The sequence below is a fragment of the Sminthopsis crassicaudata genome, chromosome 2 (genome assembly GCF_048593235.1).
Source record: "Sminthopsis crassicaudata isolate SCR6 chromosome 2, ASM4859323v1, whole genome shotgun sequence".
Classification (NCBI taxonomy): domain Eukaryota; kingdom Metazoa; phylum Chordata; class Mammalia; order Dasyuromorphia; family Dasyuridae; genus Sminthopsis; species Sminthopsis crassicaudata.
Window position 1 is genome coordinate 508,505,442 of NC_133618.1, and position 26,945 is coordinate 508,532,386.

The window sequence follows — 26,945 nt, forward strand, 5'->3', positions numbered from 1 at the left end:
TGATACCAGAATAAAGAGGAAAAAGATTGCTAATGAAACATTTATTAAATAAACAGAAGAGATTGTAAGAAAAATTTAGAGACACAGGCAAACAAAAATATACTGAAATTATGGACTTAAAAAAATAACAACCATGATTTCAGTAATTAAGATTCATGGTTTCATATGCAATTCCCTTTTTCTATTCTTTGTATAATAGAAATAATCAAGTAAATAAATGTCAAATTAATAAAAATAATTTAAATGTCTTTAAAAAAATATTTTCCAAAGAAGTATTGAGTTATGTATTATGTATTGAACTTTTGAAAGATTTTCTAACTCTGAGATTTAGATTCTAGTCTGAGACAGACTCCTTCCAGCAGGACAAACAAATTCTGGGATCCATCTTATGATCTTGTGGGACAGAGTGGGTGGAAAGATGGCCACTTAGCTGTGAAGCTGCTGTACTTCACATCTCTCTGTAAAGTAACCTTTCATGTTAGACTTTGGTTTCTTCGGGTGAAATAATTCTCCAACAAACGCCTTAAGTATCTAGGAACCCTCTGCAAAGTGCTAGAGACTACAATTTGTTACCAATTCTGGGGAAATGTTTGTAAATAAGGTAGAGAAATTATTCAGAAACTCAATTTGTAAATGAAAAAGTTTCCTAGCTACTTCTGAGAAGGTAGAGGGTAATGTGGTCTCTAGTTTCCTAAGGGAATTTACCCACTTAAGCTTGCTAGTTCATTACAAAGGGAAAAGAATAGTTTAAATTTTTTGTATAAATCAAAGAAATATCTCCCCTGGCACCTAACATAATACTAGATTGTTTAATGAAAACAAAGCAAATACAGGCCTACATACCATGAAGTAGAAGGGGGGTTTTGACACTTCAATTTATTTCTTAGTGACCCTAATTGCATAAATTAAAAAAAACATGTTTTTACACATCTCAGGCACTTTCTGGAACTTTGTTGGGTCTTTGACATGGGGCCTATTTAGATAGATGCAACCTCATTATCCTTTGCTCTGAATTGCTCAACTTCATGGGCTGACAAGGCCATAAGTTTGAAGAATGTAGAAGGCAGGAGTTGGGGGTATGAATGGGGAAAATAGGAAGTGGTGGTAATACTACATTCTTTCACTACATTTCATCTCACTTCTCAAATCCTTATGATTTGCCTTCTGACCTCATTGCTCAAAAAAGTATTGAAATGTATTGAACTTTCGAAATATTTTCTAACTCTGAGATTTAGATTCTAGTCTGAGACAGACTGCTTCCAGCCAGAACAAGCAAATTCTCTCTCCAAAGTTTCCAGTGATTTCTTAGTTAGCCAAATCTCATGGCTTTTTCTCATCATTTTCCCCCCATCCTTCTTGAAGTCTGGGTAGCATTTGCTGCTTCTGATCACTTTCTGCTCATATCTTCTTTTGACTCATCTAATTTTCCACCTGCTTGTCTGGTCACTGGTTTATCAAGGATGAGCACACCCCTCAATCTGATCTTCTGGGTCATTATCATGGCCTATACTCTAACTGGGTATGTTCCAAGAGTCTGTCCTGTGATCTCTTTTCTTTTCTCTCTATATCCTACATTCTATTCTTTCTACCTTGATCTCAATAGTTCCCATGAAACCACTTATCATCATTTTGCTGATGACTTCCAGATCTACATTTACAAACCTCCCTCCCTGACCTGTGGCTCATCATCAACAACTGACTGTTGGATATCTCCACTGAAATGTCCCATAAGCAGCTCAACTCAACAAGTCCAAAATAGGGAGAAGTTATTATCTTTTTCTCAAATCCATACATCTTCCTAACTTTTCCTCTTTCCTTCTCAGTACCTCAAGCTTGAAATGGAAATCTTAGATCATCCTTGACTCTTCCTCTTCATCTATTTCTAATTAGTTGCTATTGATCCTCCTTCATCTATCTCTAGTTTCTTCTCTCCACTCTGGTCCAGGGACTCATCCCTCTGGAGTGGGCCAATGCAGTGTAATCCCAATTGGTCTCCATGCCTCCAGACTCTCCTCTCCAAAACATCCTCCACCAAATTAACTACATTCTAAAATCTAAAGATCTGATTCTGTTGCTTGTTTATTCTAAGAGCTCCAGCGACTCCTTATTGCTTCTAGTATAAAATACTATCTTCTTTGTATTCAAAGCTTTTCACAGTCTGGCTCCAAAGGACCTTTCTAGACTTCTTGCACACTTCATGCACACTACCTTCCTCTTAAGCTGCCTATTTGCTCTCTTGGTACATAACATTCCATCTCCTGAATGTGCACAGGTTTCCCCAGCGTGGTCTCCTTTTGCCCCTTCAAGAACCAGTTCAAGTTCTTCCTACTTATAGATCTTTGGGACCATTTCCCAATGGCCAATGTCTCTCCTTTTGCCCTAACTTTTCTCCTAACTCCTTTTTATTACAGGGTATGTATTTCATAGCTCACTTATATGCGTAGATATTTACTCCACCGAATTTGTAAGCTTCCTGAAGGCAAAAACAGGTTTTTGTCTTAATATCTCTATATAATTTGTGGTTGCTTAATAAATACTGACTGATACTGGTTGGGGAGTTTTAGGTTTTAGGTTCAAAACTTATTACTTACTACTCACCGGCAGTGTGAACTTAGTCAAAGCCACTTAACCTCTCTAAGACCTGGTTCCCTTTACCTGTACAATGGAATTGATGAACTCTGTGATACCTGATCACCGATCTCCTCTAAGAGAGTCAAGTGCAAGCTGACCTCATGGCCAAAGGCGTTCAAGTCCCGAGTCACCTTCCGGTGGACCAGTGGTCCTCTAGAAGGCTTCGGAGTTACAGAGAAAGGTTGAAGCCATGGGAACCGGGATGGATGCACAAACTGGTCTGGGCTCCACGATTAATTTCTGCACTGGTAAAGGGGTATTTAGGCCGCCCACCGAGTCTTGCTCTTACCCAACACCCATTCGAGGAAAGCTCTCGAGGAGGGGCCCGAGAGTACTCCTCCAAAGCCAAGTCCCCAGGCCCAGCTCACTACCTTTTAAGGCATTCAGATCAGACAGGCTTTAGGACAAATCTCAGGCTCTTAGCCCTGAACGTTCCTTCCACTTTCCCTATCTTTAGCACCTCGGCAAACCGAAGTCGCCAGAGAACAGCCCGTAATGGGAGGCGAATGACAAGGTCTTGGGGATAGGAGGGGAGGCTGGCTGGGGTAGAACACACCCTGAGCTCCACTCTCCCGGCCCCCGGGCCCCCGGTACCCGCGGCTCCTCCATTGACATGCAAATGCGTAAAAGACTAGAACAGAAACTTAGTAGCAGGAGCCAAGAATCCCTCCGCAAGCTCGCAACAAACTTTCATAGCTTCTGAAACTTTCAAACGAGAAGTAGTCCCTTGACACCGGACGCCCTCCAAGCCCAAGAAAAGTGCTCAAGGACCTTCGGGGAGAGCTTTGGACACCCCCAGGAAGCATCTTCGCCTCGCAATCCCTCCGGGGAGCTCTGGGACGGAACGAAGCGAGTCTCTAGACAGGGAGGGAGTGGAGGGGAGCGGAAGGATTCGGGGAGAGGACGTTCACAGCTGGAGGGAGGGGGAGGAGCAGGAGGAGTGGGAGAGGCGCCGAGCTCGCCGCTCACTTAGTGTCTTGGCAGCTGTGGGTTGCATAGGGTTGAGCCGGGCGCGGCGCGGAGAGGTCTGTGAGAGAGCGACGGAGCGAGGGAACTCGGGCGGTGCACGCGCGCCCGCCAGCTCGCCGAGAAGGAGAAGGCGAGGGCGAGATTGGCTCCCTGTCCGAGAGAACCGCCTAGGATTCCCCTGCCCGCCCGGACACCTTATGTCACTGTGAGCTTTTCTGGGACTTCCCGAGCGAAGCGCCGCTGCGGGAGGCATGCGGCCGCTCCTAGTGCCCGTCGTGTATCTGTCGCTGCTGCCGGTCCTCGCACGAGGTAGGACTCGGGGCTGCTCCAGGGAGATGGGGCTCGGTGGCCCCGGGGCTGCTCCAGGGAGATGGGGACCCGGTGGCCCCGGGGCTGGGAAAGTAAGGCGGGACGGCAAGCCCCGAACTTTGTGCGCCGCTGAGAAAACTTTTTCCCGTGGAAGGAGGGACGCGGCGGCTGCAGCCGGGATCGGGGAGAGGGCGAAGAGACATGTGTATAGTTCAGGGGAGGGGGAGCAAGCTGGTTGCCTCACTACGGGGATCGTGCTGCTGGTGGTGGCTGTGGCGGAACGATGGGGGGATGTCAGCACCTTCCGAGCCGGGATGGGAGCCACTGCAGTCACCGTTTCTCAGCTTTGCGCCCTTGTCTGCGTCCTATCTGTCATCCATCCCCACTCCCCCCCTTTTGAGGGGGGATTCCCCTTCCACTGCTCGGAGGGCGGCTCTCACCCCTAGTTTGGAGCCCTGTTTCAAGCAGGGATTGTGTGGCACCGGAGGGGAAGGTCCAGAGTCTGGACTGTGTTTTCTAATTGATGGGGAGGTGTAGGTCCGGGGGAGAGCGCCGGCCACCTTGGGCTGAGTTCTAGAGCGACCCTCTCCCTTCGCCCTCTTCCGCCCCCGCCAAACCTGCGTCTCTGGTCCCGCGGCCAAATCTGCGTCTCCCCATCCGCGGGCAAACTTACACCCCCCACCCCGGTCAAACCTCCACCCCGGCTCCCCTCTCGTTCTGCCTTCCCTCCCCGCCCCCTCTTTGGGTTTCTTCTCCGCTGGGTGAGTTTTTCTATTCGAACTTGAGTCAGGTTTCCTGTTCCCTCTGGCCTTTTCTTCTCCGTCTGCCCACTACACTTTCGGGTCGAGGGTTGGGGGCGGATGTCAGCGGCGCGGGGTTTTCGGGCTCAGAACGGTGTTGAGTATTTTGCGAGGAAACCGACGGAAGCCCGTTCCCCGGGCCGTGGGGGCGCCTATATTGGTCCCACTCCCCTGGGGCTTCAGGGGCCGTTCTGCACCCGGGCCGTTCTGTTGCTCCTGGCCATTTTGGTGAGACAGTCCCTCCATAAGCGACAAGAAAGTTTCTTGAAGCCTGGGGGTTGGGGAACTTTTTGGTCAAAAAACCTAAAATTTTTAAGCATTTGTAACCCTCCCCTGGAAAAAAAAAAAGTTTCAGAGAACATAATCTAGCTCCTGTGGTCTTGCCCTCTATTTTGGAGTTTCCTTTTTCCTGGCCTTAAGGAATGACAACTCTCAGGGGATTGTATGAACGATCACTTGTAGGGGGCCCCCCACACGGCTCCCTCCTCCCTCCAGCCCGGTGCAGTGATGAGTCAGGCAGCCCTCTGCCGAGTGTCCTCTGCGCACTGCCTCCCTCCTCTCTTCTTCCCACGCCTCATGGGCGCCCCTCCCTGAGCGGTGCAAAGAAGAACAACACTAACCCTACTCACCACTCTGAAAAAAAGTGTTTTAAAAGCCCTCAGACTCCGGGCACAGCTTCCCACAGACACTCCAGCCCAAACTCTTAGCTTGTCGACTCCCCAAGAAAGGAGGCCTCAAAGCGGGGACGAGACCACTACTTTCCGGTGCTTGATTTATGTAGCTCGCACCCCTAATGCGAACTTTGGGTGGGGGAAGCATTTCGCTCTTTGCCCAAGAATAGATCGGACTTGGGAGGGTGGCATTTTGTGAATTGCTCCAACATTTGGAGGGTGGGGGGGTTGGAGGCGAGTCCGTTGGTGCCTCTCAGATCTTCCCGGGAGCAGGTATTGAGTGTCCCGAGAGGTAAGAGTATTCAATCCCAGCCCTACAGTCAATAATGCAACAAGAGGTGTCTTTAAACGAGCTACAATGGGCGGCTCTGATTCCCGCTTTGTTGGAGTTCAGGGGAAGCTGGGCCCCGCAGCTGTCGCATTTTCCCACGAGCCAGGAGGAGAGTGTGTGCGGCTTGCTTTGGGGCTATTCAGACTCCCCCTCCAGGACTGGCTAGATAAGTCACTTTACCATGGATGTTTGAACAGGCAGACAATTCACTGCATTTCTGAGCGCTCACTGTAGTCTCAGCTTCCCCCTCCCTCCTCCCTCTCCCCTCCCCTTTCCTCTCCTTCCCTTCCCTCCTCCTTGATGGAGAGATGTGGTCTCCCCTAAAGTATAGGCTTCTGGGCGGGTGGGCGAGAAGGGAGATCCAGAAAGTTTGGGAAAGCCGTGCGGATGGAATATTTGAGTAGTTGAGTTGGTCAGATTGGCTTCTGGGTAACTTTCCCATCCTTTGCCAAGCTATTGTGTAATTTAGAACTAGTAGTCTGGAGTAGATCTTGGGTAGTTGGCATTATAGAAAGAGCCCAAACTTCAGCCTGCCATTCTTTTTCCCTATCTCCTATTGACTTAATTAAGAATATCAAAAGAAGTCGTTAGAAGGGTATCTACTCTATAAGAAATGTAGTACCAGTGTCTGTGCGTTTCTATGCATATGCACACATCACATATGTATATTTTGGTGGGCATGCACATATTTAGCAAATGTACATTTTTTTTTTACAATTCAACAACTCAGCAATAATAAACATTTATTAAAAGCTTATGCTGGTATAAATAGATTATAGTACTATGCTAGATGAGGAAGGATACTAAGCTGAAAAATCAAATAAATAAAAATAAAGGGATTGGACAAGATGATCTCTAAGGTTTTTGTCCAGCTCTAAATCTGTGATTCCATGGCTTATCCTGGGTGCACCAAGAGGGGATGAGACAGAGGCAAGTTTTCTGGAAGGCTTAAGGGTTGAACTCCTGAGGTCTTCAGAGTTAGGAACAGGTTGATATATTAATTAATAGCTTTAGATATATAAATTTGATCCTTGATGGGCTTCTTTATATATCACCTAGGTTTTCGGTGTTCACAACCTTCAGAAACCTGTCTGAATGGAGGCAAGTGTGAAATCTATGACAATGGAACAGAAACCTGCATGTAAGTATGCTTGCATTTGGAGTGGTCTGAGAACCATTCCCTTCTGCTTTTGTGGGGTCTTCAGTATAGTAGTCTTTGATAGTGTTTACAGTAAGTCATTGTTTTCCCTCGGAGCTATAGTACAAAGATGAGAGCTAGTGAGATAACTTTTATTTGAAAAAGCCAGACAATCACTTAATAAGTACTGGCTGCAACATTTGCAATGGCTGGTTTAATCTAAAAGTTTTTCTTCCTATTTTGGAGTGGAGGGTTCTTTAAAAAACTATTTATGTTTTGTTTTTTTTTTTTTGTAAAGGGCCAGAGCTTGGATTTCCATATCCTTTCTTCTTTTCCCAAGTGGGGTTGATCTTCCAATGGATATAGTCCAATTAATTTTGCAGAAAGACATACTGAGACACAAGTGGAATTTGGTATTTAACTTCCAACCCATCTCAGTGGATAGAACAATGTTCCTGTAGTCCATAAAACCTAAGTTCAGATCCAGCCTCAGATACTAGCCGTGTGACTGACTTGCTCAGGTTCAATGACTTGAACCTCTATCTGTCTCGGTTTCCTCAATTGTAAAATGGGAATAATGATATTACCTACTCCTCCAGTTGTTGTGAGGACCAAAGGAGATGATATTTGTTAAATTCTTAATACAGTGCCAGGAACATTGAAAGTGCTTAATAAATGGGTGTTCCAGTCCCTTTTTATGGATGGGTTTTCTCTAGGATAAATTTAATTAACATTTTTATTATTTAAGTACCTGGGATTTAGTATTCTTGGACTTTTCTACTGCAAGCATTGAATTCTTAAAAAGATCTCTATAATACCTTATTGGTCAAATACTTCATTGGAACTTTTTAAAGAAAAACTTCTGGGGGAGTGGGGGGGGGGAGAAAAGAGAATAGGGGGCAGCTCAGTGATATAGGGGAGTCCAATTTGACTTGAATAGTATTTTACTTCCTGCAAATTGTCTGTAAATGTAGACTATATTTATTTTTTTATACTATATAAACTTAACTTCCCAGTTAAAATTGTGAGCTCTTTGAAGGCAAAGATTGAGTTTTGCCTCTTTTTTTGTGTGTGTGTGTCTCAAATGTTTAGCATAAAGCCTAGTGCATAGAAGGCATTTAATAAATGTTTATTTATCTTTGAGATCAGGATTCTAGTTCCCAAAATATCTGTATGATCTTGGATAAATCATTTCTTCCAGAGCCTTAGTTTCCTGCTCTGAAAAATGGGGCCTTTAATTCTTATTTTCCTTTATAGGGTTTTTATGAAGCTCCAGGGAGATAAACAATGAACATGATAAGTACTTTTTAGCCAAACTAAAACAGAAAAAAAAAAAAAAAGAGTGAGGGATTATTATTAAAAATTTTAATTTGGTCAAGTTTTTGCCGCTAAGCCAGATGCTCTTCAACTTGAGTTCATCCTTGATGTGAATAATGAGAGAAGCATTTGGTAGTCGTGGGGAAGAAGAAAAAAATAGAGCGAAGGCATCCCTACCACTGAGGCTTCAGATTAAGAAGTAGCCCCTTGCTCTGCATCTCAGAGGCCCTCTCATTCCAACTGTTGACTGGCTGATTTCCTTGACAACACTGGGCATCATGCTTGTGCATCTGTTTCAGTCCAGCTACCCTGCCTAGTTTGGTAGCTCTTGTCCCTGCCCCTCCCCACCTCACTCCACCCCTTTCACCCCTTTCCTCCCCCAAAACTTCAGCAAATTAATCAAGCCCATGAGCAGTTTAATGGACAAAGAGGAGACCTCTTTGTGAGCCACTAATGAATGAACGCTGGGTTTTTTTTTTTTCCTCCTTTTTGGCTTTTTTTTTCCCCCTGCAGAAGCCTCACCGACGCTTGATGCCCTAAATCTTGTTTTCTTTCATTCAAGGACCGACAGCTGGGATTCAGTCGAAATTCGGCAGCTATTGTTGAGGGAGGCAGATTAATGCTGTGTGACTAATCATGTGTGGCTTCCCAGAATGCATAACTCTCCCGGACCCTTCTACCCCACAATCTCTTCTCCCACCCCTACTCTCCTTCTTGGCTATTTTGTTTTACTCCACCCCCAGCCGATTTACATATGTACAGAGTTTTCAGAGTAATATAATTGGAGATGGAGAAAAACTTTGGAGAACCATCGTGGTATTACAGAGGACACATTGCACCCAGAACTGGGAGACTTGGCCTCTGATCCTGGCTCCCTCTCTCTCTCTTTAACCTTGAATAAATCCCTCTTCTCTAGACTTCAGTTTCTTAATCCCTAAAATGACTGGGTTGGACAGGATGTTCATTAAGGTCTTTTTTAGCTCTGACAATCTTACCCTTGTAATGTTCAGGTCACCAAGTTGATAAGGATGTTTCCCAAGTGTACCTGAGGGTCATCTGGGAAGAGATTTTGTAGATGGAGATTTTGGTTGTCAGATATGGAGGTTTTCTCCTCTGGCTTGCTGCCCTCTGTTGGAAACGGAAACTCTGTTGGGATAAAGCAAGTGATTTCCCTTTACCATGCCTGTGGTCACCACAAGATATGACAGTGTTACTAGTGTCAACATCATGCTTGTGGCTAGAGTTTTGTATTTTCATGGTAGTCATGGGCCCTTTCACAGGAGACTCCTTTTCTCATTTCTAGAAGGTAATTTGGCTATTATAGCCCCTAATCCTCTGCCTTAAGCCCTCTAACATAGAACAGAAGACCTGACCTTGAAAGAGCTATTCCTCCATCCCCCACTCTTTCCCTCCTCCCTTCCCAAATATCTCTTTACTGGGAACTCTACTTCCAAGTTTCCTAAATGAAGCTCAGTCCAGGGCAGAGATAGCAGAAGCTGAGTTGGCCCCTTCCATTTTTGGCCCAGGGCCACACCTCAATTTGGCCTGGCACTTAACACGGTTGGGCCATAAAGGCCCTATTGTACTTCCCCTACAAATCCAATTAGAAAATGGAGTGAAATAAATACCTCAGGATGACTCTAGTAGGGCAGTGTTCTGGCATTTGGGGGTTCTCGGTTACAGCAGGAAAGCAGGGAGCCATGGCCATATTGAGGCAAGCCGGGTCCAGAATTACCCTTTTTTGATAAGTTTGGATCAGGGATTCAGAATGTAATTGTTTATGGCACTAAGGCAAAGTAACCTTTGTCATTGTGTGAGAACCACTGGGAGATGGTTTTTGCTGCTCTACATTGTTTTACCAGCAGGGTTTGAAAGCCTAGTCCTTCTTAACTTCTGTATTGCCAAATTCCCTTGGACAGACAAAATCCTTCTCATTTGATGGGAGCTGTTTGTGATGCAAGCTGCCCCCCTGTGGCCCTCCCTGGGAGGGTGCCCCAGGACCCTTCCATAGAGAAAGAGCAGATTTCTCTACAGGGAGAAACAGGCTTTACATATATACATTTGGAAAGGCAAAAGAGAGATGTTTTCTAATAAGGCAACGAGAAGGATGTGGTAGAAGTACCATTGAGTTTTGTACATTTCTGTAAGATAGGTATGGTAAGGGATAATAAATCTATATTTACAGGTAAGGCTTTAGAGTATGATTTGCCCAGCCACTCGATGGTAAGTACTAAACTGAGAGTAGAGCCCAGGTCTTGTGATTTCTGGTTGAATACTCTTTGTACTATGCTGAGGTACCAATCTTGTTTTGGATAGAAAGAGGTGACAGAGGAAAAGAGGTTAAATCTAATCATTGGTTTCAAGCTGGGAGAGAAAAAAAATAAGTCTGTTACAGGACTTCCTCTGTTTATGCAGCAATTCTGTCTTATAGTTAGAGGATGTAAGGGTTACAAAAACACGTTTAAAAATACTGAGTGTCAAGTAGAAGGGCTTGCCTGTAAACTGTGAGTTCTAGATAGAAAGATGAGTGGATAGCAACATAGAAGATCCTACAAAGTTTGGATATATCTTTCTATTTAATTCTGTTCCTAATGTTTAAAAAAAAAAAAAAAAAGAACATTTTCTTATGGTATATATTGATTTTTTAAGTTACCCAACATTTTTCCCTAAAAAAATTTTAAGGGGGGGTGAGAGGGAACTGAACTGTAGGCTGGACAGGAAGAGGGTGGAGTTGAATGAACAATGGATTAAAGGAACCTCTGAAATAACTAAACTGAGATCTTTCTGGGTAAAGGGGCTCCGAGGCTATACATTTTGATTTTTAGCTAAGACTGTGAGGGGATATAAATGGTCAGTTTTGGGGAGAGAGGAGGAGATAAAGGTGATTCATGTAGCATGAGGATCTAAGAAACTGCACCATGTAAAGTGTGCGAGGCCACAAGGACCAATCCATTGCCTGGGAAGGGGTCTCCGAGGTGATACAATTTGAAGGTTATTTGCTCAGGTCTCACAAAGATACAGAACCATTGAGTCTTAGCATTCCATTACTCAACTGAAGATGGGAAGAATAATTCCACCCCCATCTCCCCAGTACTTTAGGAGAGGAGGGACCTTTCCTGTTTCTCATGTCTGTTCTATAAATAGTGAAAGGATGTGGCTTTTCTGAGTTGATTGAGAGTCTAGATTGCTTTCCTCAATAATGTAACAATAATAACTTTGCACTTTGACAGAAGCTTTCATCTGGAGATCATAAAAGTACTATACAGACATTCTGCTCCCCCACAAGGTGGGAGTAGGCAGTATGATTATTTCCATTTTATAGATGGGAAAACTGAGGCTGGGAGAGATGAAATGAATTGCCTGAGGCGGTTCACTGAACCTTTGTGAGAGAAGCTAGAGTTGTAAACTTCCAATCCTCCATTTGTCTGCTAGATCAGGTCTTTGGGACTAATTATATTTCTTCAATTATGACATTTATGCCTCAAGTAATCTTCCACTGCAGTTGGGGGGATCTTTTTTCTGGACAAACCTCATCTCATAGCCAAAAAAAAAAAAAAAGTCGAGGGCAGGAGTAGAAATCATTATTCTAAGACTTGATGGTAATATTTCTTTCCACTCGCAGAAAAGTTCAGTTCATTTTTGCATGTTTTCTGGAGCTCCTGGCCCAGGGAACAGCCACTCCAGAAGACACTATGGAATTATTCTAAGCTGGAAGGGGAAGAGAGATGGTCTTTTGCAAAATATGGAATTACAGGATGATTTTTCCCCACTAAAAACTACACTTTTATTCTCCATTTATTTTCAAATCCACAGGTACAGAGACAGCAGTCACATGGCCAAGAATAAAGTTGGTCAGTTGCTAGCCAATAAAAGTGACTCACCTTTCTGTTAAGAGAGAAGTTCTTGGAGCCACCTGTTCCTGTAGACTGAGAACATCCTTTAGAGGAATGTGGATTGTAGGAAGCACAGATTTAACTAGCGACTGGCCTCAGGGAGTAATTAATGTGGTCTTCCATACTTTTGATCATTTATGACCTGTTCTTATAACTGAGCTGTCTCTGTCAGGTGTGGCTTTTTTTTTTTCCCCCCCTCAGAAAAGGCTTTAAGGACTATACAGAAGAGATCTGACATTTCCTGGCGGGGGAGCAAGACCAAGTCTCTCCTTCATCCCCTCCTGTCTCCTTACTCAGTTGCACTCCTCTCCTTGAAACTTGGGTTCTGGTTTCTATTCTGATTTGTGGTCATGACCAAGGTATATCCCATGTCTGATCTTAGTTTTCCCATTTGAAAAATGAAAGTTTGGATTAAGCAGCATCTAACTCTAACAGATCCAAGAAGGACGGCAGGAATTGAGGTGATGGAAGGCAGTGCCTCAGTTTTATGGCCATAAAATCCCAAACACAGTCACAAAGTGTCATATACAATTAAAGATAGCAGTCTCAATCACAGGTCGGTTGTTTCTTTTAAGGAAAGAGGTGTTTTTTTTTTAAATTTTCAACTAAGTGTAGTAACAAACTTAGGCTATCAAAAGTGTTGCCTGTGTTTTAATGAATGTATAATTTTTTTTTAATTTTAAATTTTTAAAAAAATTAGTTTCAATGCTATCCTGAATTATTATTATATTTATTTCTTATTATATTTATAGTGTTTGCATGTAAAGTGTTTCTAGAGTGTTTGAAGCAGTTTGTTCTCTTAAGTAAATATTCTTCTTGTAATCTTGTTTACACTGCTAATTTGCTAACTAGAAAAGGATTGATAAAAGTAAACTCAGTCCTGCACCTACTTAGACTGAGGTAGGCCGATGTAGGGGAAAACTACTGGAAGTTAGATGAGAAGGGTTTGCCAGTAATTAATTGTGTGATCTTGGCCAAGTCCCTTCCCTGAATCTTTAAGTGAGATTATAGGACTAGATGATCTCTGAAGTCTGTTCCTTTAGAAATCTGTGAGCCCGTGTTTTCAGAATCACCTGGATAGTGGCTGAAAGAGTGGTCTGGAGGAGTTTAAGGTTTGGTTGGATCCCAGAAACAAGATTTCTTTCCCCTCCCTTTCCTCAGTTGTTTAAGTTTAAGAGAGTAGAATGCCAAAGTAGCCCTGATGTTTTGTGTGAGCTGACTGAGGCCAAAGGAGAAAGTCGTTTTCTAATGAAAAGTAATCAGAGCTGAACTGGAGGTGCTGGGTCCCATTATCCTTCCTTTGGGAGTTAATCTCATGCTCCGGTTTAGATCTCCTCCCCCTGGTGCCCGGGGCTGTCTGGAGTTAATATTAGGAACGTTACTCAATGAGCACCAGGCATTTTTCTGGGAGCTGGTCAGGACTCTTCAGCCAGGGAGGGCTGGATTTAATAGGGAAACTTTCATGCTTAATCAAGTTGAAGAGAGAAATTATTTGCACATCAATCAATTCCTCTTTAACAAGTTTTCCCTGGTTCCCTGATGGAAGCAGTTGGTTATTTTAGACCTTGTTTGCACACAGAGTGGATATTTAAGGCCTCCCCGTTACTGGATTCACTAGCTGCAATCTGTCAGACAAACAAATAGGCATGGGACTCCATTGTAAACAGTGGGAGGAAATACTGCTTGGAGAGCAATCTAGAGCTTTATTTACAAGGTGTACAGACAGTGGGTGTTTGGTAAGCACCTGCCATCATCACACAGGCTTGGAAAGATGAGCCCAGATCTTTGTTAGAAGGAACCTCATTTCTACACCTACTAGTTCCTTTCACTTTTGGTCAGTAAGCGGAAATTATGCACTTACTGGAAATGTGAAGTTTCCAGGGAGATTTGTGTGTGTTTTTTTCTGGTAACAGTTTTTCTGTAAGAAATGTTTAGTGGATGGAGGAAGTTGGTTTTTGTCCCCTCTCCCCCTACACACATATAGGACCATCTAATAGGAGCTGGTATTGGCTAGTGATTCTTAGTGGCAATATTCAGTTCAGCAAACTATTTGGTAAATGGTTTCTCTCTAGAGAAGACAGATACTCATCCCTTTGAACCTAGCAGATAAGCTTTCTGAATTCTAAGATTATCAGAGATATATCTGTTCAGGCCAGTCCCATGGTCCCCTCTAACTCAGCATACTGTCTGTGTAGAGACATGAAGGAATAATCTGAGAAAGTCTGTGATTATTCTCTAAATGAATGATGAATTCTGCCTTAAAGTAATTATCTCTTGTGAATTACTCTTGTAATTACTGAGAGAACCTGCTAAGCGCCCAGCCCAATACTAAGGCATTGTAGAGGAGATGGAAAGAGAAGAGAAGGAACTTGCATTGTAGTTGGGCAAATCAACATATGTATAACATCTATCAATTTAAGACAGTCTACAATTTCCCAGTGTATGATGATTGGGTTCATATCATGGCTTTTATTAGCTAAGCAAACAGTTGGAAAATTTCAGAAGGTTGTAGGATCACAAACATGGAGCTAGAAGGGACCTCAGAAGCCATGTAGTCCAATTGTTTCATTTTATAGATGAGAGGAAACTGAGGCCTGAGTCACATGGATCTTATCAAAAGTGGAATTTGCGTCCAGGTTCTTTGACTCCAGAACAAATGCTTGCTTCCACAGCTCTGTGTTGAGAAGGACCACCCTCAGTATGGTGTTTTAGAAAACAAGCTTCTGGTCTAGGACTAAAAAAGATCTGGGATCTAATATCTAGTCCAGTCTATGCAGCTCTATTTACATTTTTCACCTCTTCGAGCCTCTGCTTCTTCTTCTCAATAATGAGAAAAATAATAACAAATGCTTTTGGAAGCCCCTTCTAGAGCCAACCCTTTCAGATTGGCTTGAGTTACATTTGTCAAGAAAGTCTTTGAGGAGATAAGACTCAAAGTGGGGCTTGCAGGATGAACAAGGATTTAAATTGGTCAAAAAAAAAAAAAAAAAAAAAGAGAGCATAAGGGAAATCTGATCCTCTTAAGAGTAACTCAATTTGTATTACAAAGAAGTACAACGTATTTCATTTTTACCACCTGTTATACTATGTATTTACTCTATCTTGTGTGTATTGGGGGAATTTTCACATGTCATTAATTCAGCAAACATTTACTAAATGCTATTGTGTGCAAGTCATTGTTTTTGTTAGGTATTGTGATAAGGAGGAATAAGAAATTAATAATAGTCCCAGTTCTCCAAGTCTCAAGGAGGTAGCAGTTTAGCTGTGGAGAAGACATGTATACAAGTATAAAGAAGCACCTAGTTTCCCAAATAGAATGCAAGCTTTTTTTTTGGATCCTAATTAATTTTCTTTCTTTTTAAAAAATACTAATAGTTTTTTATTTTTCAAAACATATACAAAAATAGTTTTCAACATTCACTCTTGCAAAATCTTGTGTTCCAAATTTTTCTTCCTTCCCCCTCTTCTGGACAGCAAGTCATCCAATATAAGTTAAACATGTGCACTTATTCTAAACATATTTCCACCTTCATCATAGAATGACAACTTTTTAAGGACAGGGGCTATCTTCTCTGTATCTTCCATAAGTCTGAACACATAATTGACACTTAGAAAAAAACTAGTTAGTTGATAGTGAATGTTGTCTACCCAGATAGTCCCCTGGTAGTGAGTGAATGTTATAAATGCAAAGGAATGCAGAAACTATGTAGTTGAAAAGGGATACATGATTCAATTAGGTGCATATGAGAAATGGTCTAGGTAACTTAGGAATCCATGATTCTGTAAGGTTGACTAAAGACAGAAGCATTTAAGGTCTGGGTTCTATAGAACCCAGATAAATTTACCCAGGTAAATTGGTTTCAGCTGATCCCAGGAATAATGATTATTGTTGACTTTCTGGAATTTTCAGAAAGGATATTATAAGGGGAGATGAGCTGAATCATTCATGGAATCCCTTCACTCTCAGCTCCTCCTCTTCCCATTTGTCCAGCTTCTGCTCTGCTGGTTGAGTGTTTCTGGGACAGAGCCATTAGTCTGCTTGATTAGAGAGAAAAAGGGAATGCTGACAGTTGCTGGCTGGAGAGTGACCCTGTGACAAGCTGACCCTGGAGATGGTCTCCTTAGTCTCATAGGCTGCCATTAAAATGTTAGACAGGCTCGAAGTCAAAAGGCGGAGGTGACAGACGGCCCTTTTCACGCTGCCCGCTGTTCCCAGTAAAGGAGAGGGGGGTTTCTAAGGAACAGTGTGGAAGAATGTAGCAGGGGCCAGAGCCCCTCCTATTGTCTTCAGTTTTCTCAATAATGCTATGGCTCACCCAAAGATTTCTGTAGACTGGAAGGAAGGAACAGAATGTAAAAGTCTCTCTTCAGCATTTCTAGTGTATATGGTTAGGTATAGTGCATGAAGCTCTCTTTTCATCTTTCCTCTCTCTCTCTTATCCCTCCTCAACTTTTCCCCCTCACCAAAAGATTAAAAAAAAAATGCAAACACTAAGAAGAGTATCTGATGTACTTTAAGCCTCCTTTTTATTAAGTTTGTACAATCTCTCCCATTTTTCTTTAAACTATCTTTTCTTAGATGTGAATCTTTCCTTATGTGTCCATCATTTCCTGGCTCTCCTCTGTATTTCTGTCTATCCCTTTTCTCTGTTTAGGGTCTCAGCCCTGCACTATATGTCTTTTCTTTTATTCTGTGTCCTATATGTCTTGTCTATCAAGCTTTCTCTGATTTCTCCCCATCTTCTGGGTCTCTGCCTGTCTTTCCTTTCTGCTTGTCTCTCTCATCCTGTGCCTCTTTGTCCCCACTTTTATTTTCTCTCTTTGTCTCATCACTACCCGTCCTTCACCCAGATAAAGACTAGAGTTTGCATCTTTCTTTCTTTCTTTTTTGAAAATGCATCTTTCTTGCTGCATCACTGAAAAATCTATCCACACTAGGCATCTCCACTTCTTCTCTTGCATTCTCCTAGACCCTCTGCAATCTGGCTTCTGACCTCACTCAAGTGAAACTGCACTCTCCAGAGGTACAAATGATTTCTTAATTGCCCAAAGCTACTGACCTTTTCCCAGTCCTCATCTTTCTCAATCTCACTGTAGCATTTGACACTACTGACTACCCTTCCTGGAAACTCTTCCCCCCCTCTGGTTTTTGTGGCTCTTCTCTAAGTTCTTTTATTAATTATTTGATTGCTCCTCAGTTTCCTGCACTGGATATCCAAGTCTTCTCCCCTAATTGTGGATGTATTCCAAGGCTCAATCTTGAGTCCTCTTCCCCTCCAGCTATACTTTTTCACTTAGTGACCTCTTCAGTTTCCCATAGGTTTAATTACCATTATCTCTATACAGATCACAAATCTATATTTCCATTCCTGTTCTCTTCTGAGCTTCAGTCTGGTATCACAACTACTTAATTGGACAAGTTCAAACCGGATGTTCCAGCAGTGTAAAAGATAACTTAGCTCGAATCCAGCTGCTTTCTCTCTGTACGGTCCTATCTATGTTGTTGCCATCTTTATCCTTCTCTGACTTATAAATATGCTATTATGCCCAACTCCTCACTCTCAGAGGACAACAATAAATCTTATCATTTCTATTTCACATCTCTCAGATCCACTCCCTTCTTTCTACTCAACATAGCCACTGCCCTAGCTTACCCTTATCATTGTATTCTTAGATTGTTGCAATAGTCCTCCACCTATTCTAATCTGTCCTCCACACAGTTGATTTTGTGTGATTTTGCATGGTGATTTTGCAAAGCAGTCCAATCATGTTGCTCTCTTCTTTGGTAAACTTCTAGGGTCAAATATAAATTCAGATTTGGTATTTAATGATCTTTACAACCTGGCCCTAACCTTTCTTAGGCTAATTATTACAGATTACTCTCTTCCACATGCTTTCTGGTCCATCCGTAATGGCCTTCTTGTTCTTCATTATAGCATTCTCTTTCCCATCTGTTTGTTTGCAACACTTTGAAACACTTGCCCTCCTCTTGGTATCCTTAATTTTTTTTATCCAAGCACATTTTTTTATTAAAGCTTTTTGTTTTCAAAACATGCATAGATAAATTTCAATATTTCACCCTTGCAAACCTTGTGTTCCAAAATTTTTTCCCTTCCATCCCCTCACCTTCTCCCCTAGATGGCAAGTAATCCAATGTACAATAAACATGTACAATTCTTCTATACATATTTCCATAATTATCGAAACACAGATTTTTACGTGAGGTTTTTCCTGGTCTGCACAGCTGCTAAGGCCTTACCAGCTCATAATATAACTTTATATCTAATTGGTAGGGGTGTGTGTGTGTGTGTGTGTGTGTGTGTGTGTGTGTGTACACAGCAAGGTAGCTCAAAGATGTGATGCTGGTCTGGGGTCAGGAAGACTAGAGTTCCAATCCAGCTTCAGAAGCTGTGTGACCTTGGGCAAGTGATTTAACCTGTTTACCTTATCCCACTATAGAGGGAAGTGGCAAGCCACTCTGATATGTTTGCCAAGAAAACCCCATACTGGGTCACCAAAGGTCTGACACACCTGAACAAAAAAACAAGAAATGTTCATGTTTTCTAAACTCCATTAAAATGTAAGTTCCTCGAATTCAGTGACTGTCTTTTGTCCTTGTATCCCCTCCACCTACTACAATTCATGGCACATTAGTAGGGTTTAAATAAAGGCTCATTGATCGATCTATTGCCTTTGTCTGCCCCATTTGGCTGGAAGGGGAAGAAAATCGAGCTGTTGCCGGCCCCCCAGAAGAGCTCCCATGTCTTTCTCCCTTCTCGGCTATTGAAGGGAGCTCTGGTCCCCCTCCCATGCCTGCAGTGAGTTTTGTGTTTCAGCCTTAGCATGTCAGGATGTAAGAATGCATTGTCTCCTTCCTGGGTCTTTTTTGTCTCGAGAGATCAGGTGATGTTGCATAAAGTCTGGGTGGGGTGGCCTGGCACAGGAAAACACACAAACATACCAAGAGGGCGGGAAGACTGGCCGCCTTCAGCTGTCACTTTCAAAGCCATTCTTGTACTTTGAGGGCTGTAGGGAAAATAGGCTAGGTCTCCTGGAAGGAGACATGATTCAGCTGGGAGTGCGCCTCTGCCACCAGCTCTAGCCGTGATTCTGGGCAAAGAACTTAAGCCCTCCAAGCCTCACCTGTAGAATGGGGAGGGGGATACCTACCTTGCTTCACAGGGCTGAAGACTAGGTGTGTGAAAAGTGCCCTGGACATCCTGTGTGCCCACCCCTGTGCTAACTGTTGTCAGGGAAACAGAAGAAGGAGAAGGGAGAAGTCCCTGTCTTCAAGAAACTCAAAAGCCTTAAATTTAGTTTAATTTAATTTAGTTTAATTCAATAAGGTTTTTATCAACTTCCTATCAGGCATCGAGGATACAATGACAACAAGTGTGAGGATAGTTCCAGCTTTCTAAGACTCTTGCCTGCTCTGACACTGGGGAAAAATATAAATGTTGTGATTGACAAATACTGTGGACAGTCAAAAATGGGAGAGATGGGCATTTAGCTAAGGTTTCGGGGCAATGGGTGGGAACTTCATAGAAAAATCATCCGTAAAGTGGAGAGAAAGGATTCACATGGGATTTCCTTGAGGGAAGTACAAGTGCAGGTCCTGGGGACTCCACCATTATTAGCACTGACTTATCTTTCTCAGAGTAGGGGGACAGTGGATATAGACAGATAGGAACCCAGTCCAGAAAGACCTCAAGGCAAAGAAAGTCTCTAGAGAATCTCAAAGTCTTCTTCCTGTGAACTCCATCATGCAGTTCTAAAGAACTTGTGACAAGCTTCTTGACCATTTTAATTACTGGTTCTCCTTATTCTTTCTTAGTTTCCCTTGTTATCTTCCCTTTCTTTCCCCCTCCCCCGTTCTCTTTTCCTCTTCTCCCCTCCCCCCATGCACACAGACTGAGCAGGCCATGTAGCCAACTTGTATACATTTTTGGAGCTGCTCCGAGGAAAGAATAGGGAACAATGAGAATTATTAAGGCATTGTTTTCATGATGGTGGGAAAACAGGCTTCCAGAGATCACCATTCCTAGCTCATTCCTCATCCATTCTCACTACACAAAGGGATTTCTCCTCTTTTCTCAGGCTAGGCAAGGCTGCCACACTGCTGGGAAGGAAGGTGTGTCTGTTTTCCTGCATTTCCTCTTTCTCAGAGGATCTATGTAAGAATGTAACCTGTTAAAAATATCAAAGGGAAAAGATAACAAAGAATACAAGTAAACTTATAACACTTGGCCACGGAGGGGTGGGTAATGGAAAGATCCCAGGAAGGCGAGAGACCTCCGAGGTTTGGTTTTCTGGGTGGCTACTGTTGAGTTTGGTGAACTTGAATAAGTTCCCTTTTAAGATTTAAGGTGAAAGAATTAAATTGGGGTGGCTGATCCTTCCAGGCCTAGAGTTCAAAGATTCTATCATTTCCACCTCTGGCTGACCATAGTTGTCCCGAGTCTAGATCCCAACTGGTGACTGGCCTGAATGGGAAAGAATGGAAATGCTAAAATTCCCTAGGGTCTCTGCTCTAATCATTCTTAATTTTTATTCCTTTCTGGACTATGAAAAAGATATGCTGTTGGGAGGAAGCAAAGAGATTCTCCAGGTTTCCTCTTACAAATGTAAACTCTTTAGGGACTGCCTGTTATCTTAATGGACATTATGAGAGCCAGGCTTGGTATGCAGAATGAAGAGGGCTTTGAGGAATTAAGAGTATTTATTTTGTAGGAGGTGGCAAGGTAGAAAGAAGAAAGGAGAAAGGAAGGCTGGTGGAGAAGGGAGAACAGCATTAGGGACTAAGCAGAGCACTGAGGGGGGAGAAAGGAAAAAATTCCAGTGCGTATTGGCTCTTCTGTGCCCTTTCCTTTGGTGTTTTGTGTTCCAAATGAGTAGTCCAGGATTGACGCTTTTCTATGGGACCCCAGAGGACATGTAGACCGGGACACAGAGAACTTTTTCCTTCTGGTTTCCATTCTCCTGCTAACCCCTAAAGCCTGATTGAGGGGGAACTCACAGCTCAGCCCCTTCTGCTGCTTCAGCAACTTTCAATGAGGAGCTGGCGTGTTCTTGCTGATTGCTTAAGGCCCGCTTTTCTGAAACTACTGATTCACCCTTTTCTTCTTCTATTCCTTATTTCTTGCTCTGGGAATCAGCAGAGATGGCCCCCACTCCTTCTGTTTAACCCCCTGTCACAACAGCTAAGATGCTTAGCCAGAGACCACAGTACAGGAAGGCTGCAGGTGGATGGCTCTCAGTAACTCGATCCCAGCCCTGCCAGGCAGGGTCTACCATCTTGGTAATTAGCCACCAGAGAGATCAGGTGGAACTAAATTTTGTGGTTTGAAAGAGCAGGTGTTTGGGAGTAACTGATGTCCCACCACAGCCTCTGCTCAGGTAATCCTTATGACTTGCCTCTTTATACAAACAAAAATCCCCAAGTCTGTCACAGTGGGTAATGCTGGTGCCCATACTCTGTCCATCTTTCCCCCCCTTCTCTTTACTCTTCAATTCCCTGATGGGAAAGACAGTAAAAACAGGAGAAAGACACAGTGAGACTTGAAAGAATCAACTTTCAAAACCTGCTTCCTTATTTCCCCCTTTTCTGCCCTCCCTACAAAATGTTAGAATATTCTGGATAATTACTTGGGCAGGTGTTCGGATGAAGGACACTAGTGGGGACAGCAGAGAATGAAACATGATTTGGGGAGAAGGAGATCAGGCTAGAAGGAGCATGGCTTGGAGAAGTGTCCATTTTTGTAATCTCTCACCTCCCAGCAGTTCTAAAAGGAAGTTGGATTTTGCATAGTGAGAAGAAGCTGGCTTTTAAAAAAAATAATATGTTACCGATAATTTCCATTTATTTAGTGCTTTATGTTTTACCTAAAGATTTTTCTCTTAGAAAGTTTGTGAAGTAAGAAGTGCAAACATATTACCCCCATTATATAGATGAGGAAACTGAAACTGTGGGAGGTTAAATGGCTTGCCTGAATCACATAGTTAATAAATGTTGGAACAAGGTTTTGAAGCTTCCTGACTCCCAATCCAGTTCTCTTTCACACTGCCCTTCTTCATAACTAGGCTTCTGCTGATGGAGAACCTAGAAGGTGGGGTTCCTTCTCCCTTAGTCTGCATGGATTCCAGCTAATTCTATTCAGCCCATACCTACTTATATGATAAGGGGGTGTTGGGCACTGGTTCAAGCAATACATGGGCTTTGACCTTTGACTTCTCCTCAGTCTTTTGCATGGAGGGTCCCAGTGGATTTGTAGAAGTTGAAGGGAAAAGTGCAGAATTTCAAAGAAGGCCTGACTGAGATGTTCCCCAAAGGGGATTAAAGATCTTTGAACGCTGAGGTGCCATCTTTCAAGAAATACTGTTTTTCTTTTCTTGGTTCCTCAGGCCTTGTTAGGAGGCCTTTTCTCTCAAAGGAAAGTTTGAAATTAAAAGGATTTTTTTTTCCATGTAAATCAGAAAACCCAGGTTCTAGTTCCAGCTTAATCAATTGGATACTTTTATTTCTCTGGATCTCAGTGTTCCTGGCTGTAAAATAGTACTGTTAATACCTGTCCAGCCTACTTTCCCTCATTTTTCATATATGTGAAAGGACTTGAAATTAAAATCTAAAAGCCTGCTATGAATTTAAGGTGGTCCTCTGATCTGCTTTTTGCTGCTAGAGATATATAACTCTAGGTCCCAGAATCTTATGGGAGCATATTCCAAGGTGTAGAGAGAGGGGGTTGGAATTAGGCTCACTGCATTTTCTGATAAATGATATCTGTTTGAAGTTAGGGCTTAGACTGTGGCTAAAGAGTCAGCCTATGACTGTGAAGCCTAATTGGTCAGCTTGACTTCTGATAAATTGCTTAAATATTTCAATAAGCAATTTTTGAATTGACATGGACTTATCCAAAGTATTCCAAATTCTGCTCTGTGCATAAAAGGGAACTTGAAGTGGAGTTCCTTCAGGGAGGGCCTCCTTTTAAAATCTCAGAGCCTCTTAAATAGCAATCATATATTGTGCTTTTTCAGGCATTCTCTTTAATTTAACAAGCATTAAATACTTACTGTGTGCCAGGCACGATTAGTGTGTCTCTTCCTATTTGTATAGTGCCTGCCACATAGTAAGTGCTTACTGCTTGTTGCTAAGTGACTTGGGGAAAATGAGCCTCTAGGAAAAGATCAAGAAAGGCTTCACATAGAAGTGGCACTTGGGCTAAGTTTTAGGAACTGAAGAGATCCTAAGAGGTAGATGTAGAGAGACACACATACACACTCACAAAAAGAGAGAGAATGAGAATAAATATGTGAAGCTTGAGTAAGAGATAGCTTATTCTATCTCTGCCCTCATTTTATTGGGGAAGATTGGATATGTTTGCAGTTTTCTCTTTGGGATTCTAGATGTGCCTAGATTTGAGGCATGGAGTGAGGTAGTCCCACTGAGAAGGTACACCTCTTTCTGTAGAGCTAGAGAAGAGATGGAAGGAGAACCAGGGCTTTGCGACTATTTTTGCACCAGGATTTTAGAGCCAGAAGGTATTTTGAAGTTCAGAGAAGAGAACATGATCATGTTCCAGGCAGAATTTGGGTCCCAGTTCTGTGATATTGCCTCTGCTCTTTCCACCATGCTTTTGGCCCGTTACTCTGTCCTTAGAATGTATTGTGTAGCAGCTATCTATTTCTAACTGTTGAAAAGTTTGAGTTCATTGACTTTGCAGGTAAAAAAATGACCTTCTTTCCCCAGTTTTAAATCATAGGAAATGAGTAGGCTGATAGAAACTGTCCCTCCAAGAGGGGAGGAGTAGAGGTAGACCCACAGATTCAGGAACTTGACCTCTCAGCTTTGATTCCTCCCCAGTGGGAGAGAGAGAGACCCCTTTTTTTAATGACCTGATGAATCACCACAAGTGGATCAGCAGTGGCCACTTAGGCAGACTTTGCACCATCTTGGATGGCGGTAAGAGGCTGATTTCTCAGAATGGTAGCAGCAAGCTAGAATCAAAGCTGAGGGCCATCTGTGGTACCTGGAGATCAGTGAGGGAGAGAAATGGGTGCCCCATTAAGCTGAATGGATTGCTGGGCCCTCACCTGCCAACACCTGGAAGCTTTTATAGCTAGCTGCACTTGGGGGTGGGGAAAGTGCTTGGGAAGAAGGTATTATTAATTAATTTGAAAATCGGGCAAGGAAGGAGTCAGGATAATTAAAGCCATGACCCTTTCCTTCCTCCACTTATTCCCACGGGTCCTTGCACGGCAAGGAAGATCCAAAGCAGGGGGTGACCAAAAGGTTACTTGATGGTGCCTGAAAGAAGCTGACTCAGCAAGCTCTACTCCACTGCAGGATTTTCTCCTCCCCTCTTTTGAAAGACACCTTTCCCTAGCACAAAGCATAGAGTCCTGCTGTCCTTCTCTGACTCTTTTCCTAAACTATATGTATCTTTTTTTTTTTTTTTTTTTTTTTTTTGAGCTGCTAGACTGGAAATATCTGTTAAAATCTACTAAAATCTCCTTAGTGTTAGTTACTTTCACTCCTCAGATTTTGGTTGGTGGACCTCTCCTGGTTATTTTTTAAATGAACTTGCCTAAGCTCAGCCAAAAGAACTATCTGGGAGAGGCACAGATAAAGAGACTCCATGGAATCCAGTTCCCATTAGTATACAGATGAGCAAATAAACCTAAATAGAGAATGGCTTGCCCAAGGTCATAAATCTAGGCAGCAAACTTAAGACCAGAACTTATTTCTTGATTTCCAGCCCAGGACTCCTTTCTCTATCCCATGTTTTTTGAATCAGTACCATTTGCCATTCAACGAGTATTTATTAATCTACTAAAAGTCCTAATTTTGTCTCTGTTTCTTGTTATAAGAACCATTGTCTAATTAGACCAATTCTCCCTTTCCCCATTCCCACTGATCCCTATCCTGTACTTGTAAGGTTGATTTTATTTCTTAACACAAGCATAGAATTTGACATTTACTCCCATTTGACTGGATAAATTTTGTATATCTTTTTGTATATAGACTTTGCCATTCTTTTGTACCAATGATCCTGTTCTACTTTGTCAGCTGCATATTTGATAGGCAAACTATTTATGCCTTCTTCCAAAGCATTATTAAAAATTTTCAGTAACACAATGCCAGGGACAGAGCCCTAAGGCATTCCTTTGGAGACCTCCCAGCCAATTGCTGTCTGCTTGTTAATGCATCACTAGTTTCTAGAGCCAGTCTGGCTCTGCCTCTTAGCTGCTTGAATGATATTGAGCAAGACCCTTAAACTCTCTGAGTTCTAATATCCTCATCTTTAAAAGGAAAGGATGGGCTAGATAATATCTGTGATCTTTTTTAGTTCTAAATCCTAAAATCTTATGATTTATCCTTTTTAAAAATTCAGGTGTTTCTCAATTAATTTCTTGTGTATATAAATCAAATGTTTTAAGTCACTTTGCATGCCAAATAGGAGCTGTTCTGAAATAGGTTATTTTTGCAAAATAAAGATCCCTTTTATCTTTTTTTAATTAATTTTATAATTATAACTTTTTTTGACAGTACATATGCATAGGTAATTTTTTTTACAACATTATCCCTTGTACTCCCTTCTGATCCGAATTTTCCCCTCCTTCCCTCCACCCCCTCCCCTAGATGGCAGGCATTCCCATACATATTAAATATGTTATAGTATATCCTAGATACAATAAGATCCCTTCTATCAAAGAAACATTCCATCACATCAATTCAAAAGATAATTACTAAGTATCAGCTTTATGCTAGGCTGGAGGAAGCAAAAGAAGCAGAAAATTGAGTGTCTGCCTTCAAGGAATTTACATGTCTTATTCATAGGTTATTACTGGTAGAAGATGGACTGAGCTGAGAGCAAAAGTGAGAGCTGACCAAAGCACTATGGGAACTTTTAGGAGCAGAGATAATTTTCGACTGGAAAGCATCTGGGTTGTTTGCATGGCATGGGAATGGTGGTGTTTGAGCTGCACTGGGAAGAAAGGGGATTTAGATGTGTAAAAATGGGAGGAAGTTGGTTTGGGGCATGGATTGCCCTGGGGGGAGAGAGAGCACACCACAGCAAGAGGGTACAGAATAAAAGTGGGGAGGCAGTGGGTACCTCAGTTTGTCTAGGCAGAAGAAAACATAAGCGGAAATAGATAAAAGGTGGGAACTTTGGAAGGCTGTAATCCCTCATCTGCTTTAAAGTGAGACAAATGGATGGAACTTTGCTGATCTCTTAAAGCTCAGGGCCAGGTGTCTAATTAGATTGCATCCATGGATAGCTTGGCTGAGCTTCTCTAAACTTCTTTATCTTGAGAACAGGGGTGTTCTCTGACACCCCAGGGAGACTAGTTCTGTCCACCAGTTTCACTGGGCCCATATGGGTTTTTCCAGTAGGTGGTCTCCAGAAAGGTTTCTCAGACAGGGCCATGGCCCACAGACATCAGGATAAGGAAGTTGTGCCCTGCTCTTCCCTGCTGTTGCCCACATTGAACAGTCTCAGTGCAGAAGAGAGAACTCTTCCTGTTACAGGGAAGTCCCTGGTTTTGTGTGGTTAACAGGTATCCCTTCCACCCCTCCCCTCTGCTATTCCTTTCTCTCTTTTTTGTCTATCTTTCCATCCCTTCTATCTCTCTTCCTTTAGAGGGTGGAGGGAATTGTCATCTGTCCCCTGGGGGTGGCAGATGGCAGCTTAGCTTAGAAAGGAAAACAGCCAAACTTAGAATTAGTCTTGGGTGAAAGGTCACAGCAACATCTGCCTGGGGATGCTTTCAGGAGTCACATTTCTATAGAGAGCCCGAGAACAGGGAGCCAGCCCAGTGCTGGTGGGGGAAAAGGCAGGAGCCCAGCACAGGGGAAATATTGAAATGAGGGAACAAAGGGGGAGGCAA

The 26,945-nt window shown here is 42.7% G+C and overlaps 1 protein-coding gene across 2 annotated transcripts in view; it reads left to right on the forward strand.

Annotated features, from left to right (window-relative positions):
* Window positions 1-3,591: 3,591 nt before the first annotated feature.
* Window positions 3,592-26,945, forward strand: part of NOTCH1 (notch receptor 1) — a 72,058-nt gene continuing 48,704 nt past the window's right edge. The window contains exons 1-2 of one of the 2 annotated variants that reach the window (XM_074294085.1): window positions 3,592-3,909; window positions 6,771-6,852. In XM_074294085.1, coding sequence (XP_074150186.1) covers window positions 3,852-3,909; window positions 6,771-6,852 — 140 coding nt within the window. In that variant the 5' untranslated portion in view covers window positions 3,592-3,851. Of the gene's footprint in view, window positions 3,910-5,611; window positions 6,141-6,770; window positions 6,853-26,945 lie in introns of those variants that run through there. The other variant, XM_074294086.1, reaches the window with a different exon arrangement.